This window comes from Mauremys mutica, chromosome 1 (genome assembly GCF_020497125.1).
Source record: "Mauremys mutica isolate MM-2020 ecotype Southern chromosome 1, ASM2049712v1, whole genome shotgun sequence".
Taxonomy (NCBI): Eukaryota; Metazoa; Chordata; order Testudines; family Geoemydidae; genus Mauremys; species Mauremys mutica.
The window spans coordinates 355,238,918-355,253,566 of record NC_059072.1 but is presented as its reverse complement, the minus strand read 5'-3'; the positions used below and the strand labels follow the sequence as shown (position 1 = coordinate 355,253,566).

The 14,649-nt window shown below is 47.9% G+C and overlaps 2 protein-coding genes across 9 annotated transcripts in view; one reads left to right on the top strand and one right to left on the bottom strand.

The window, feature by feature from the left end:
* Positions 1-6,939, bottom strand: part of LOC123373703 (disintegrin and metalloproteinase domain-containing protein 20-like) — a 150,446-nt gene extending 143,507 nt beyond the window's left edge. For 3 of the 8 annotated variants that reach the window (XM_045022787.1, XM_045022800.1, XM_045022842.1), the window contains exons 1-3: positions 6,807-6,939; positions 3,240-3,322; positions 2,177-2,241 (exon numbers count right to left, since the gene is read on the bottom strand). In XM_045022787.1, the coding sequence (XP_044878722.1) occupies positions 2,177-2,241; positions 3,240-3,322; positions 6,807-6,849 (191 nt within the window). In that variant the 5' untranslated portion in view covers positions 6,850-6,939. Of the gene's footprint in view, positions 1-2,176; positions 2,242-3,239; positions 3,323-5,536; positions 5,680-6,806 lie in introns of those variants that run through there. The other 5 variants (XM_045022819.1, XM_045022810.1, XM_045022795.1 and 2 more) reach the window with 3 other exon arrangements.
* A 777-nt stretch (positions 6,940-7,716) lies between these two features.
* Positions 7,717-14,649, top strand: part of SLCO2B1 (solute carrier organic anion transporter family member 2B1) — a 186,507-nt gene continuing 179,574 nt past the window's right edge. Inside the window, exons 1-2 of the mRNA XM_045022735.1 lie at positions 7,717-7,900; positions 10,860-10,912. The gene's annotated coding sequence lies outside the window, so the exon portion shown is untranslated. The remainder of the gene's footprint in view (positions 7,901-10,859; positions 10,913-14,649) is intronic.

Sequence of the window (14,649 nt, the reverse complement as noted above, 5' to 3'; positions counted from 1 at the left end):
CAGTGGTTTGAGCATTAGCCTGCTAAACCTAGGGTTGTAAATTCAATCCTTGAGAGGGGGCCATCTGGGGCAAAAATTGGTCCTGCTAGTGAAGGCAGGGGGCTGGACTCAATGACCTTTCAAGGTCCCTTCTAGTTCTAGGAGATAGGTATATCTCCTATTTTAAAAAAAAGGGCTATGGAGAGATATTAAGCCTTTCTTAATACTTTACATTTCAAATGCTTTAACTGTTTTTCCTTCTTTTGCTGCATCTTTATTAAACATGTTAAATAGCCTTTGCACCACGGCACTAAGCAGGCTGAGATTCAGAATACCAAACACAAAATCATGTTTAACAGTGCTCAGTGACTGGATCGTGGTAACACCTTTGACTTTTTGGGCCCATATATTCCATCAAAACTAATACAACGGGGTTACAAAGCAGATGATGCCCTACTCTTTCCTTGCACAGGAAAGGGGACTGATAAGAGGAGGAACCTGAAGAGCTATATTCTAAGCTTGGAGCTGATACAATTAGAAAAGCTTGGAGCTGAGTGTATCTGTTCTTTCGTGCCCAGGGTGTAAATGCCCAGCAAAAAGAACAACACTCCATAGAATGAACATCCCTGATGCATATCAGACAGCAAGTACATACCTCCAACTCTGGCAAGACAGAGGTGCATGAAATGATATGACATGCTCTTTAAACCTGATCTTTCTTGTTGGATCTTTAGGGTCTCATCAGTAGCCCTGCGTGGATACAAAATGTATATCTGTGATGCAGATATCCATGGATATAAAGCAGATATCTGAGGAGCTGCAGGGCTCTAGTGACAACAAGCAAGACCATCAGGGCCACGGCCAGAGACTGGGCCAGGAACTGCAGTGGTGAAACAAGCATGTCAGGCTGCCATTTGCCAGAACCAGCACCCAGCTCCTCCAGTGCTTCTGGGTCACCCACAGTTTTGCCCAGTGAGGTGGTCACCAGGCTCACTGGCAGCTGTCCCTAGTCACATTAATGTGTGAAGCAGCTCACACGCTCCCAGACAGGAGTCTGATCCACGCAGTCATGTGTGACTCCTGTTAGGGACCGTGTGAACAGTTTGCATGCACTAGTGTGACCAGGGACAACTGCCAGTGAGCCTGGTGCCCACCTCAGTGAGCAGGGCTGGGGGCAGCATAGCCATGCTGATGAAACTGCCCAGTTTGGGAACTGGCTCCTATGAGCAGTGGCCTGATACGCTGCTGCTTTCACAAGTCACTGGCCATGGCCCTGCTGGTCTCACTCGTTGTCGCTAGAGTCCTGCAGATCCATGGATATCTGCTTTATATCTGCGGATAGCTGCATCCACGGATGTAAATTTTGTATCTGTGCAGGGCTCTGCTCATCAGAAATGAGCCAGGAACTGAAGTCTCAGTTGGTCTAGGAATTTAAACTGAGCAACAGTGCAAGAGCTATCTAAAAGCATCTACATTTTCTAAAACTGTAGTAACTTGAATCAGCCGACAGGAGATTTCAGATACAAATTAAGAATTTCTCTCCAGGCACAGAATGAGGATCTCCAATACCTGAAGCTACATGCCAAAAAGAAGAAGCCAATGCAATATGTGATTGTATGACATTTACTAATATTAGCTCTGAATGGTAGCTCTGGGAGGTAGTTACTGTGTGGTCTCCCTGGACACCTCTTTTCAAGAAGATTGCCAAAGGTCAGCAGCACAGGGAGGCATGAATCTCATTGGCGCTGAGATGCAGAGCCCATCTCCAAGAAGAGACTACTATTCTGAGTTCTCATATAGTTAACATATATTGTCTAGTGTATCTCAAACCTTTCTGAAATATCCTTCTATGGCATAAGGTTACATGGGTGTAGAGTTTCGTGTGAATTGGTTTGCTCTTGGCAAAGTTAGAAAGCATGTAAAAATCAACTTTATAATGAAAAGTAGCTTTAATTTTAAAGTATGGAGATGCTCGTCCCGTCCTAAATATTACTGCTCTAACTAATGCCCCCCATAAAAAACAGTTTTCCTTGCATCCCGTATACTTTTTTACCACTTCTGTTATTTCTTCATATCTAGATTGACAGCTTCTGGGGCCAGGAGCTTTTGTCTTCATACTTGATTGTAAAGCCCCATGTACACTTATTTCTCTAAAAAAAAGAGCATATGAAAGGTTTGGAAGAAAACAGTCACTTACTTCTTCTGTAGTAGGTGAACAATATGGAACTTTCCTTCTACTTTAATTCGATAAGACACCTTCTCCTAGAACATTCAAATAAAAAGTATAATTCAACAGTATTCTAAAACTCTGACTAATCAATCCCTATACTGTATTCAATTTTATAAAAATTGTATTAATATATTTCCTCAGATTGTGTTCAGAGAAGATTTTCTTCTCCCTTCACGTAAGGCCTTGCTACAGCAACGAAGTTTGCTAAATATTTCCCAAAGTTGCCAATACTGGTCCAGCTAGATCACCATGAGCAGTATTAGGATTCTGTTTACATGAGGCTCCCCAGCATTGCTAAAATTGGTGTAGCTCAATCAGTGTCAGCAAAAATGGGAAACATTTAGAAAATGCCCCTAGCGAAGACAGAGCCTAACAGTTGACACTAAACACCACTGCCACAGCACTACTATGCAGTCTCAAATTGAGGGTGAATAACAATTTTGGAATCATGGGTAGAATCAAACTGAATAGAGTATGATGCTCTTAATGTCTTAATTTGGCATCAGACTCATCTTTACAGCTTCTCATAACCGCACATTGCTCTGTAGGATAACACCTTTTCAGTGGCTATTGGGGGTTGCCAGCTCATAGAGGTACTTCCCTACTTTACAGGAGTGTTGTGAAGATAAACATTTTAAACATTGTGTAGTGCTTATATCCCTTGTTAGTGGGAGCCATATAAGTACCTTCTGAATTCCTTAGCTCCTTGCAATGAATAATATATGTTTTACTTCCATTAAATTGTAAATGTTATTAATGCACACTGAGTTCCACGCATAAAAATGTCAAGTGCAATTACACAGGTAAGCAGAGAATATATTAAGGATTATCAACCCTTGTGCTTCAGAGGAGAACCAAACCACTAATTGCTCCGGAGAAGGAAGACATTTTCTGCCCTACATACTTTATTATAGAGGTGGTTACACCTCCCGCAGAAGCATCTGAAACTGGCAGTTACCAAAGACTGGATTCAGGGATCATTAGTCTGAGTCAACATAGCAATTCCAATTTTCTTAGAAAGCGGTACTACCTTGGTGTCTCTGTCATCTCTTGGTTTCAGCTTTCTTGGAACTATTACTTCAGAATAAGATAATTTTAAAGTCTCAGAAAAGCCTAGAGAGAAATAGTTTCAAATAAGTTAAATAGAATATAAGTTTACAGTTATTCGGATACGTGCTTCTGGATTCTGACACTGAAAATCATTTTATACAGAAGTCACTCTGTACAATGTGAAGGAGGAACAATTCCAGGGACAGGGATGAACTCTGCATCTCAATTCAGTGTTTGTAAATCATCTGATAAGCTTAGACACAGCGAGAATACAGTATCATTACTACTCCTTTGGGTTCTCTTTCCCAACCTGAACCCAAGCCAATTTTTCCATCAGGCCCCTTCCATCCTCTTGATTTTCCGACCAACACCACTGTATTCCCCCACCAATAGGCTCTCTCTTCCAAGCAAACACTTACCCACTCTACCAGACTACACTCTCCCTGGTCCATCTGACCCCATCACATCCAGCCTCATTCTTCTAATACACCCCACATTAAGCCCTGCTCCTCCATCCCTCCTCTGTATCACACAACCCTCAATCTTGGCAAGCCCCATATCCCTATTGCTGCACTGTACTCTTCAATGAGCCCTATTCTCTGCCACTGCAATCACAGTGGACACCACTTCATCACCTACTACTGCAAACCACACTCAGTATGCCGCACTCCCTGTTCCATCCACTGCAATCCTCTCCTAGGAAGAATGTCTGCCCCCTGACTCAGCATCAAAATCACAGAATATTAGGGTTGGAAGAGACAGGAGGTTATCTAGTCCAATCCCCTGCTCAAAGCAGGACCAACCCCAACTAAATCAACCCAGGAAGGGCTTTGGCAAGCCTGACCTTAAAAACCTCTAAGGATGGAGATTCTACCACCTCCCTAGGTAACCCATTCCAGTGCTTCACCACCCTCCTAGTGAAATAGTGTTTCCTAATATCCAACCTAGACCTCCCCCACTGCAACTTGAGACCATTGCGCCTTGTTCTCTCATCTTCCACCACTGAGAACAGCTGAGCTCCATCCTCTTTGGAACCCCCTTCAGGTAGTTGAAGGCTGTTATCAAATCCCCCCTTACTCTTTTCTTCTGCAGACTAAATAAGCCCAGTTCCCTCAGCCTCTCCTGGTAAGTCATGTGCACCAGCCCCCTAATCATTTTTGTTGCCCTCCGCTGGACTCTCTCCAATTTATCCACATCCCTTCTGTTGTGGGGGGACCAAAACAGGATGCAACACTCCAGATGTGGCCTCACCAGTGCCAAAGAGAGGGGAATAATCACTTCCCTCAATCTGTTGGCAATGCTCCTACTAATACAGCCCAATATGCCGTTGGCTTTCTTGACAACAAGGGCACACGGATGACTCATATCCAGCTTCTCATCCACTGTAATTCTCAGGTCTTTTTCTGCAGAACTGCTGCTTAGCCAGTTGGTCCCCAGCCTGTAGCAGTGCATGGGATTCTTACATCCTAAGTGCAGGACTCTGCACTTGTCCTTGTTGAACCTCATCAGATTTCTTTTGGCCCAATCCTCCAATTTGTCTAGGTCACTCTGGAGCCTATCCCTATCCTCCAACATATCTACCTCTCCTCCCAGCTTAGTGTCATCTCCCTTATCAAAAATCCCTCCTTATCAAAATCCCCCCTTATCAAGCTATATTCTCCCTATTCATACTCTGCACTCCCAACTATACCCCCATCAACAAGACCTGTCTTCCTCTCTTTTCTCATGCCCTCAAAAAACTCTGGGCAAGACTCATTTCCTTTTCTACCTGTTCAATCCCTCATGAATACCCCTTCTAGGGCCACTCCCTACTCCACAGTCACAACCCCCTTCCTGTTACTCTCCCTTTTTTCTCTTTTCTTCAACCTGCCTCCCCCGGGTTCTGCCCACTCTGCAGGCCCTGCTCCACTGCTCCAAAAATTTGCCTCTCCCAGGGACTCTCACTCCATCTGCCGGCATTACACAGACTCCATGAACACTTTTGTTTTAATCTTGGCAGGCCCTACTACCCCTCTCCCTGTGCCAGTACACCTGGGCCCCTGAGCAGGATCTATTCCACACTCCTCAGTGCCCCTCAAAGCCTCATTGACAGGTCCTGCTCCAAGTCTCCCTGCAGTCCCTCCAACATCCCCTTTTAGCAAGCTGTACTCCTTCCTCCTTCCTGTGTATCCCAAACCACAGCTCAGAGGAACTCACTCTACCCTCACTGCTCCATATCCCAAATAAAGCCTTCAGCAAACCCCACACCCCCTCCCTATTCTTTCTTCCCAAATTCACCTTGTTAAGCTTCACTCTGTGCCCCTGATTCAATCCCTTACAAACTCCTCGTCAGCTGACACGGCTCCCCATTCACAACAGCTCCTGGAAACCTCCTTTAGGAGGCCCAGCTCCATGCATAGTTCCCCTGAGCCCCCCTTGGACTGTTCTCAAACCCCCGCAGCAGCCCTGTCTCCCTCACAACCACCCCTTCCCCAGACCACTAACCCCTTGTGGGCTCCACACCACCTTCCCTATTCAAGCACTCCTCCAGACTTCTGTGGGCCCTACCCCAGTCTCCACACTACCCCTTAACCACAGGCATTACCCCAATCTCCTTACTCCACACCTCTCCCCTGCTTTCCCACCCCATTCTGCCTCTGTCCTAACAAAAATCCTTCTCATCCCCCACAAAAAAATCAGTGGGTCTGATTCCGCATTCCCTGCTGAATCCCACCTGACAGGCCCCTCCTCAGTCCCTTCTCCAGCCTTAGTGAATTTCCCATCTTTCCTTACCCCTGCAGCCCCACCCCTCAGAGAGGCACCACTTCCCCCTCCCCACCTAAGCTGAGCTGACTGAAGGCAGGAGCAAAGTCCCACCCAGCACCAGCCCAGCCCCGCAACCCCCAGGAGGCAGTCCCAGAGGCTCCTCATATACACCAGCCAAGTACCAGCCTGCAGAGATATCACATCAGCTGCTTCCCAGCCAGCCCCCTCCCTGCTCCAACTTGCCCCTTTCCAGCTCGTGCTCCGGGCCTTGCTGCTCCAGGATTCAAATGCCTCAAAGCCCATCGCCCCTGGTTCTAATCCCTCCCTGTCCATTCCTCAAACCTCCTGCTTGGTCATCTGTGCTCAGTTTTCCCTGCCCCAAAAGAGTCCCTTTGCCCCTTCCCAGTTTGCCTCCATGAACCCTCAGGCCCACAGCCCCTTTCTGCCTCCTGCCTGGTTCTGGGCCCTGACCTGCTCTCAGCAGATCCTGCTCCTAGTCCCGCTCTGGCACCTCCTGAATCTCCCCTCCATGGGCCCTGCTCCGGCTTCACAAATCCCCCACTTTCTTGATTTACTCCCCAGGGCTCCCTGCTGCCCCCAATCCCCATATTCCCCCTCCCCTCAAGCCCCTGTTCCCCGCATTGTGCCTCAGTCCTGCTCCTCCTCCTGTTCTGGCCGTTTTCCCTCACAGCCCTGCTCCGACTCCTGGCTCCCCCCTTCCCTGCTTGGCCTCTGCCTTGCAGGCATGACCCCAAATATCCACCCACTCTGGCATCTCCACCAGACTCACTGCCCCCCTCACCTGGGCTGAGGAGCAGGAGCAGGGCCCAGACCTGCAGCCCCATCCCCGCGGCTCCTCACAGACACCGGCCAAGCACCTGCAGCAAGAGCAGAGACAGCGTCTCCCGCCCCCTCGGCTCAACTGCCCTAGTGCCAGCTCCCCTCCCCTCCCACTGCCTCAGGCCCAGCCCCGCCCCCTCTGCTCCTATTGCCTCAGTGCCAGCCCCGCCCCCTCCCACTGCCTCAGGGCCAGCCCCGCCCCTTCTGCTCCTATTGCCTCAGGCCTAGCCCCGCCCCCTCCCCTCCAACTGCCTCAGGCCCAGCCCCGCCCCCTCTGCTCCTATTGCCTCAGTGCCAGCCCCGCCCCCTCCCACTGCCTCAGGGCCAGCCCCGCCCCTTCTGCTCCTATTGCTTCAGTGTCAGCCCCGCCCCCTCCCCTCCAACTGCCTCAGGCCCAGCCCCGCCCCCTCTGCTCCTATTGCCTCAGTGCCAGCCCTGCCCCCTCCCCTCCAACTGCCTCAGGGCCAGCCCCGCCCCCTCTGCTCATATTGCTTCAGACCTAGCCCCGCCCCCTCCCCTCCCACTGCCTTAGGCCCAGCCCCGCCCCCTCTGCTCCTATTGCCTCAGGGCCAGCCCCGCCCCCTCCCCTCCAACTGCCTCAGGGCCAGCCCCGCCCCCTCTGCTCCTATTGCTTCAGTGTCAGCCCCGCCCCCTCCCCTCCAACTGCCTCAGTGCCAGTCCCGCCCCCTCCCCTCCCACTGCCTCAGGCCCAGCCCCTCCCCTCCCACTGCCTCAGGCCCCGCCCCTGCCCCCTCTGCTCTTATTGCCTCAGGCCCCGCCCTCCCCTCCAACTGCCTCAGTGCCAGCCCCACCCCCTCCGCTTCTATTGCCTCAGGGCCAGCCCCGCCCCCTCCCCTCCACCAGCCTTAGCCAGGTACGTACCCCTAGATGAGAGTTTTCTGAACATCTTTAGAAGAGGACTTCTCCAAAGGTGTTAACCATGAGGCCTCCTTGCTGTTAGGCAGAGCACTCACAGGCTGGGATGGAGTAGGCACCATGGTCCTGAGAAATCACACGTGGATCTGCAGGAGAGAGAGAGGAGGCTTGATTGACAAGGCCAGTAGGTTTGAGAACAAGGGCTGGCGAGGTCATGCCAATGCTATAAGGATGAAATGAGCATGGTCGTCTTTGACTTTGAACAAGACTTTTAGTATATAGGCCTGTTTTTTAGCCTGACATAAAATTTTGGGTTTGCTTTTTGATACTCTTATCTCCTTACTAATATGTGTGAACAACCACACTGTGCGTTACACCTGCCCACAAGCAGATGGGGTGAAAGGAGACAAGAGATGGTGTTAAAAGTGTTACAGGGTCTAGGGGGAGTTTAATATACGAGCATACACTGGAAGCCTGCCTGGCTCCTTTCTCAAGCCAAGGTCAAGCAACCAGTTAGGAGCAGTGAAGGAGTTGGGGAGAGGCATAAGAAACACTAAAAGCCAAAGAAAGCCTGCCCCTGACCAGAGCAGAACCTCACTTGTTACCCTCCCATAGGATAAAAAAAGAGGTGGGAGAATGCCCCCAGACTGATGACCCTCCAACATGGGATATGAGCATAAATTGTAAGGGGTGGGACCAGGGGCTTGCACTGCAGGTATATTTGGGCCTGCTATGAAGGAGGAAGGGGCAATAGGAAACGGTGACATGCGTAAAGGCTCTGCAGTGTCAGAGCTGGGAACAGAACACTGGGAAACAGACTCTGCTGGCATGTACAGTTGTGGATATGCCTGCTTGAAACTAACCCCAATAAACATTACATTGCCTGCACTTTGGACTTCTGATCTTCTGCTTTTTGTCTGCGTGACAAGAACCAGGGGAGCAGGTGAAGGGAAAGCCCCCTAACAAAGACCCTGGATAGAAAGGCAATTGGAGGGAAGGCATACAGGTTGGGAGGTCCATATAAAGAAGCAGAAAAGCATCTGTCAACCTCCCCAGGAGCACAGCTGATGGCATTTTTTGTTGATCATTGTTCCACTTTGGGAGGCCCACAGAGCTGGAAGATGGATCTGGCCCTGTCTGCTGTCCTGGAAGGTGAAAAGCTCAGAGATTAATCAAATTTGTTATGCAAAAAGTTCCAAAAGAGAATTACCTCCTCGCATAGATGTGTTGCATGGGTTGACTGTGCCAGTATCCTGGGTCATCATCCGAGACTACTATAACATGAAATATATGGCAGAATGCAGGAAAAACAGAGAAGGGGACATACAATTCTCCCCCAAGAGATACAGAGGACAGGACCAACTTAGAAGTAGGATGAAATTCTATGAAGTTCTGAGAAGACATTTATCTGAATATAGAAAGAGAACCATAAATAAGACCAAAACTTGTTTATTCAAATTAAAAAGTGGAACAGAACAAAATAAACTAACAGTTTAAAAAAAAAAAAAGGAAATTGTCCATGAATCACATCAATTGGGAGTTTTGATTCACCACTATCTCATCAGGTTTCCACATGTTCTTTCAATGGCTGAACTGATAAGAAAAACACTGCTTTTACAAACTTCCAGTATCCTGTGTTTTATTAAACAAATAGCTTCCCTTATAATTTTTGGACAAAATACTGCTCTTTCGCATATAGTCTGTACGGTTTCCTGTTGTGCTGCTACAAAACCACGGGTAACAATGGAAGGGCCTTAAAACTACAATGCTCTATATCACCAATTGTATTCATGCTTATGAATATGTAATCAATCAATGTAAGGAATGAGTGAGATACTGTGAGTGACAGCCAATGGCAAAGCAAAGAAGCAAATGTCACCTTTTATAGAACCATGATATTATCGGGGTGAAGATATAAATCTCAAGACAGGTGGCCAGGACAGTTACCAACAAGGAGAAGTAACCTATGACAGCAAGAACTCGGGACTGGACTGGAAGCAGTAGAGCCCTCCTGCAGATCCAAAGGGATTCCAGGGACTCTCATCGCCTAACGTTTCAATCTTTGGGCAGCTGGAACCTGGCCAGTCTCAGTCACCTAAAATCAAAAGCAACATCCACACCTGCAGCCTGTCACCAGTGTGACTGGGATGTGTGTCTGAGTATAATTGCGCAAATAAGGGAAGCAAGTAATCAATCAATCCTCAGTACTGCTTTACTTCAACCTTTGTTTGTGGTTATTTCTTGGCTGGTTCCAAGAATGGGTAACATTAATTGGTGCATCGGCCGGGAAACAAAGGGTTAAATTGAGCTGAAGCAGTATCCGACGAACAGGCTTGGTGTGTTTCTGGGACCCGACTATCATACGGGTAGGCTAGCTGTCCCAGATAGCGTTGGGTATTCTCCCTGCCGCAGTTTCCCAAGTACCACAGTGCGTGGGTCAACATCCCCCAGGTAGTCTCGGCGGGAGGGGGAAAAGGGACCACATGCCAATGTTCAGAAAGGGCAAGAGTGAGAAAGAAAAGAAAGGGGAAGCAGAGAAAAGGGAATGGGGAGCTGTAACAGGCCCTCCCCCTTTCTAGCATGGCTGCATAATTTAGGCACAGATCCCTGGAGTCCTGGGGTGATCTTGGGATGGGACACAATCCCAGCCCTGGAGAATAATTATGAGAAGTATTTAGCGTTGTATAAACCTGATAAAAGGGGACAGACTGCCACGGGAGCATGGCTTCTGTGGCAAGCATGTTGGGCTTGGCAAGCCATCAAAGCGGAGCGCACCAGGGAACTGGAGGTGTTTTGCCAGGACTTAACGGAGGCTCGGAGGGAGCATGACCTGTGGAAGCCTCAGCGCCTGCCACCTCCGCTGCCATATCAGCAGTAAAGTTAGAAAATAATCATACTAGGTCACGGGAATTGCAGGAAGAGAACAGGGCTCTAAAGGCACATGTTATCCTCCTTAAGGATTTAGTGGGGGGACCTGGCCCATGCACTCCAATGACCCCAATTAGCCTTCTCTAAATCAAACAAGGGCCCACATGGCAAGTGGGTCTACAGGAGCCAGTCAGCTTAAAGTTATAGGAACACCTCTGGGAAGCGGGGTAGGAAGGAACTAAAATGTCACTTTTCTGTCTTCCCTTCATAGGTAGTAAATTGGCAGCCGCTCCTGGGAGAAGAACCCCACTGACCTGAGGAAAGGTAAGGTGGGGGAAATGAGGAAGGTATAATAAGAAGGGCCAACTGTGTTTTTAAAAAGCAAATTTTCTGGAGTTTTTCCCCCATACATCTTAGGTATTTATATACCCCCCATTAATGTACTATGTGATCTTCTCACAATTTATAATGCATTTCTCCTCACAACATCTCTACAAGGTAGGAAAACTGATTGGGGAAACTGAGGCATAGAGTGGCTAAATGATTTGCCCAAGATCACACGGGAAGTCCATGGTGGAGCAGGGACATAAACCAGACTCTCAAGTTCTAGCATAACACCCTAAAACCTGGACAATCCTTGTCCTCCTTTGATTTAAAATTTAGCTATTTTAATTTAAAGGTCCAGTTTTTTACCTCAGGGTTATTAACTAGGGGATTATTAACAATATCCAGGGCTAAATTCTCAGCTTTCAATCCAGTACATGTTTTTCCTCATTACATAGAAAAACACCTTCATCTGGTAGTCCAATAAACCTGCGACGAATTTCCAACCAAGAATGTAAACTTTTATTCAGCCAGCCTTTTTAGAAATGGTTTAATTTTACTCAATATTGTATTCTCCAAGGTACATACCAAAAAAACACTTACCTGAAAAGATGGATAATCTGCTATCAATTGTCCTTTCTCATTCTAAGTAAAAACTGGGATGTTTTTGGATATTATGCCTCTGAAAACCAAGATAAAAAATTAGAAATGCAAATGCTAACTCTTATTTGCACTCTTAATGTTTCGGACTATCACTTAAAATGCATCATCTAGATGTAAAAAATTAGACGTCATAAGTATGTGTGACTTTGGTAGAGCCTGGTTTTAAATGGTCTCAGGGCCTTCTTCCTGATCCAGCAAATGAACAGGACCCTGATCCAACTCTTAGTGTAGGTGGCAAAGACTGGGCCTACTGAGGCCCCATAAGCGGAGATGTTTCTTCTCAGCTGAAGCTGTTATCCTAACCCCTCCCGCCCTGCCCTTCACTCCCAGTTCTAGAATTACACTGTACTTGCTTCCCCTTAACTTGACTGAAGAACGGTAACCTTACATGTTGCATCTGGAGAGGAGCCAAGGACTGATAAAATGCAGATGAAGCCCAGCTGGGAGAGGATTATAAAGCCAGAAAGTAAGAGTAGGAAAGGGGCTGAAGGGATGAGGTCGGCAGTCCCTCCCTTGACAGAAAGGGAGTTTTCCAGGATCAAGGAGGAATTCCAGGGGGGAGTAAGCCTTGGTGTCCTGCCCTGGAGCAGGGCCGCCCAGAGGATTCAGGGGACCTGGGGTCTTCCCACTGCCGAATTGCCGCCGAAGACCCGGTACTTCGTCGGCGGGTCCCGGGGCTTAAGGACCCCCCGCCGCGGGTCTTCGGGCACTTCGGCAGAGGGTGCCGGAGCGGAAGGACCCCCCCTCACCGCCGAATTGCCATCGAAGTCCCGGAGTGGAAGAAGCTCCAGAGGCCCAGGCCCTGTAAGAGTTTTCCCAGGCCCCCGGAGCGAATGAAGGACCCTGCTCCAGGGCCCCCGAAAAACTCTCATGGGGGCCCCTGCAGGGCCCGGGGCCTGGGGCAAATTGCCCCACTTGCCCTCCCACTCTGGGCAGCCCTGCCCTGGAGTATGAAATTTGACAAGATGCTGAGAGGTGTGAAGTAGCCATGGAGAGTAAAGGAAGCTCTGGTGGTAAACCCAGGAGATAGAGAGATGGAGTAGGAAGGAGCCCAGGGACTGAGACTGAGCTGACCTGGATTACTAGTCATAGCGTCCCTGGGCTGGAACCTGGAGTAGTGGACAGGCCGTGTCCCCCTACCAGCCACTGGGAAAGTGGTCCAGGACCTGTAGCTGGAATGGAAGATTGCCTGAAACAGAACACAGACAGCATGTCTGGTGGATTTTTTTACTCCGGAAGTGAGGACAATATCGGGATGTGTCTGGAAGGCCAACTCATGAAGAGGGAGTACCCCGCGTCATGGAAAGAGAGAGGGGCCATAGTGTGAGCAACTGATGGAATGGAATTCCAGATGGGGTGAGAGCTAATTCCCCGACCTAGGCACAAGGAGGAGCTCGTACCCTGAGTAGGACTCCTTCATATGCAGAAATCTTGCAACTGTACAATATGATAAAATAGAGAGCTGATGGTACTTCCTATTGCATACAGATGACACTTCATCATGGTCTATGTACTGCATTTCAAGTTCCTCACATTCTTTCCCCCCCCATTCTGATATCTACAATATAATGTAATTTACAGATTCTACACTAGGAAATTACACTCCAGATTCTGCTGGGATTATTTGTCAGAAAAATAACTTCTGACGTGTATAAATATCTTAAATTGAGATAATACAAGAATGCTCAATTCAAGCTTGTGGAATGTAGAGAGGAAAGGATTAAGAATCGTGTTTTAGTTTTACCTTTATTTGGTGTATTTACTGGAAGTTTTAGTGCTGGAAATGCTTTCATTACTAAGCAAGATGTTAGTGAACTGGCAGTTATTATGGGCAGCTGAAGATACAAGTTAATTACTGTTATGCATAGCAGGAGTCAATATTTCAGTCTGATAAAATGCTTTATGATGATTTAGGATCAACCTTTTCATTTCTTTACACTGCATCATGATAAAAAAAAACCAATGTAATTTTAAACTCTATTTACTATTAAAATAGTTTATAAATCTATCGCACATTACATAACAAGCCTAGCCCAGCTATACCCAAATTACACCTTTAATACATTTTAGTTGGGTCAGGTTCCCAGGTAACAGTATAAAAGAAGGGAAGAATAATTTCCCTTTATCTCCCAGGTTGGTTTCCAAAGGCTGTCATTTAAATGATACCTCAGTGATTTGAGAATTGGCCTGCTTAACCCGAGGGTTGTGAGTTCAATCCTTGAGGGGGCTGTTTAGGGATCTGGGGCAAAAATATATCTGAGGATTTATCCTGCTTTGAGCAGGGGGTTGGACTAGATGAGGTCCCTTCCAACCCTGATACTCTATGAAAAAGAAAAAAACTCTTTCCACTTGTAAATGGAACAAATTTAATCCAGAATCACCGAATGATAATGAACCATGATCCCTTTTTATAAAGTCACTGTTCACAGTACAGATATTTTCACTGTAGCAGATTTTGCAGTACATGTGCAGTAGTGCCCCCAGTTCAGATTCTGACTGCATTCAGATCTCTATGTACAGGAAAACTGTAAACTAAATTGCAAAATTTTAAACACAATTACTTTTTGTCCCTTTCAACATATAGAGGAAAGTTAGTATGTTCAAAAATACTTGATAACAGTAGGATGAAAATCACCCCAATGCAGAGGAACTCATACAAGACAAACCATTTAAGCCAGTGGTTTTAAAACTTTTTTTCCTGGCAACCCAGTTGAAGAAAATGGTTGATGCCCGTGACTCAACAGAGCTGGGGATGAAGGTTTTGTGAGGGACTCAGGGCTGGGGCAGAGGGTTGTGGGGTGGGGGTGAGCACTGTGGGGTGGGGCCAGGAATGAGGGGTTCAGGGTGTGGGAGGGGGTTCTGGGCTGGGGCAGGAGGTTGGGGTGTGGGAGGGGGTCAGGGCTCTGGGCTGTAGGCTCTGGGGTGGGGTGAGGGATGAAGCATGTGAGGTGCAGGCAGGGGCTCCAGGTTGGGGCAGCTCAGGTCTGAGGAAGAGGCTTGGGGCATGGGGCTGGGGTGAGGCCTTACCTCAGGTAGCTTCTGGTCAGTGGCACAGCGAGGGTGCTAAAGCACAC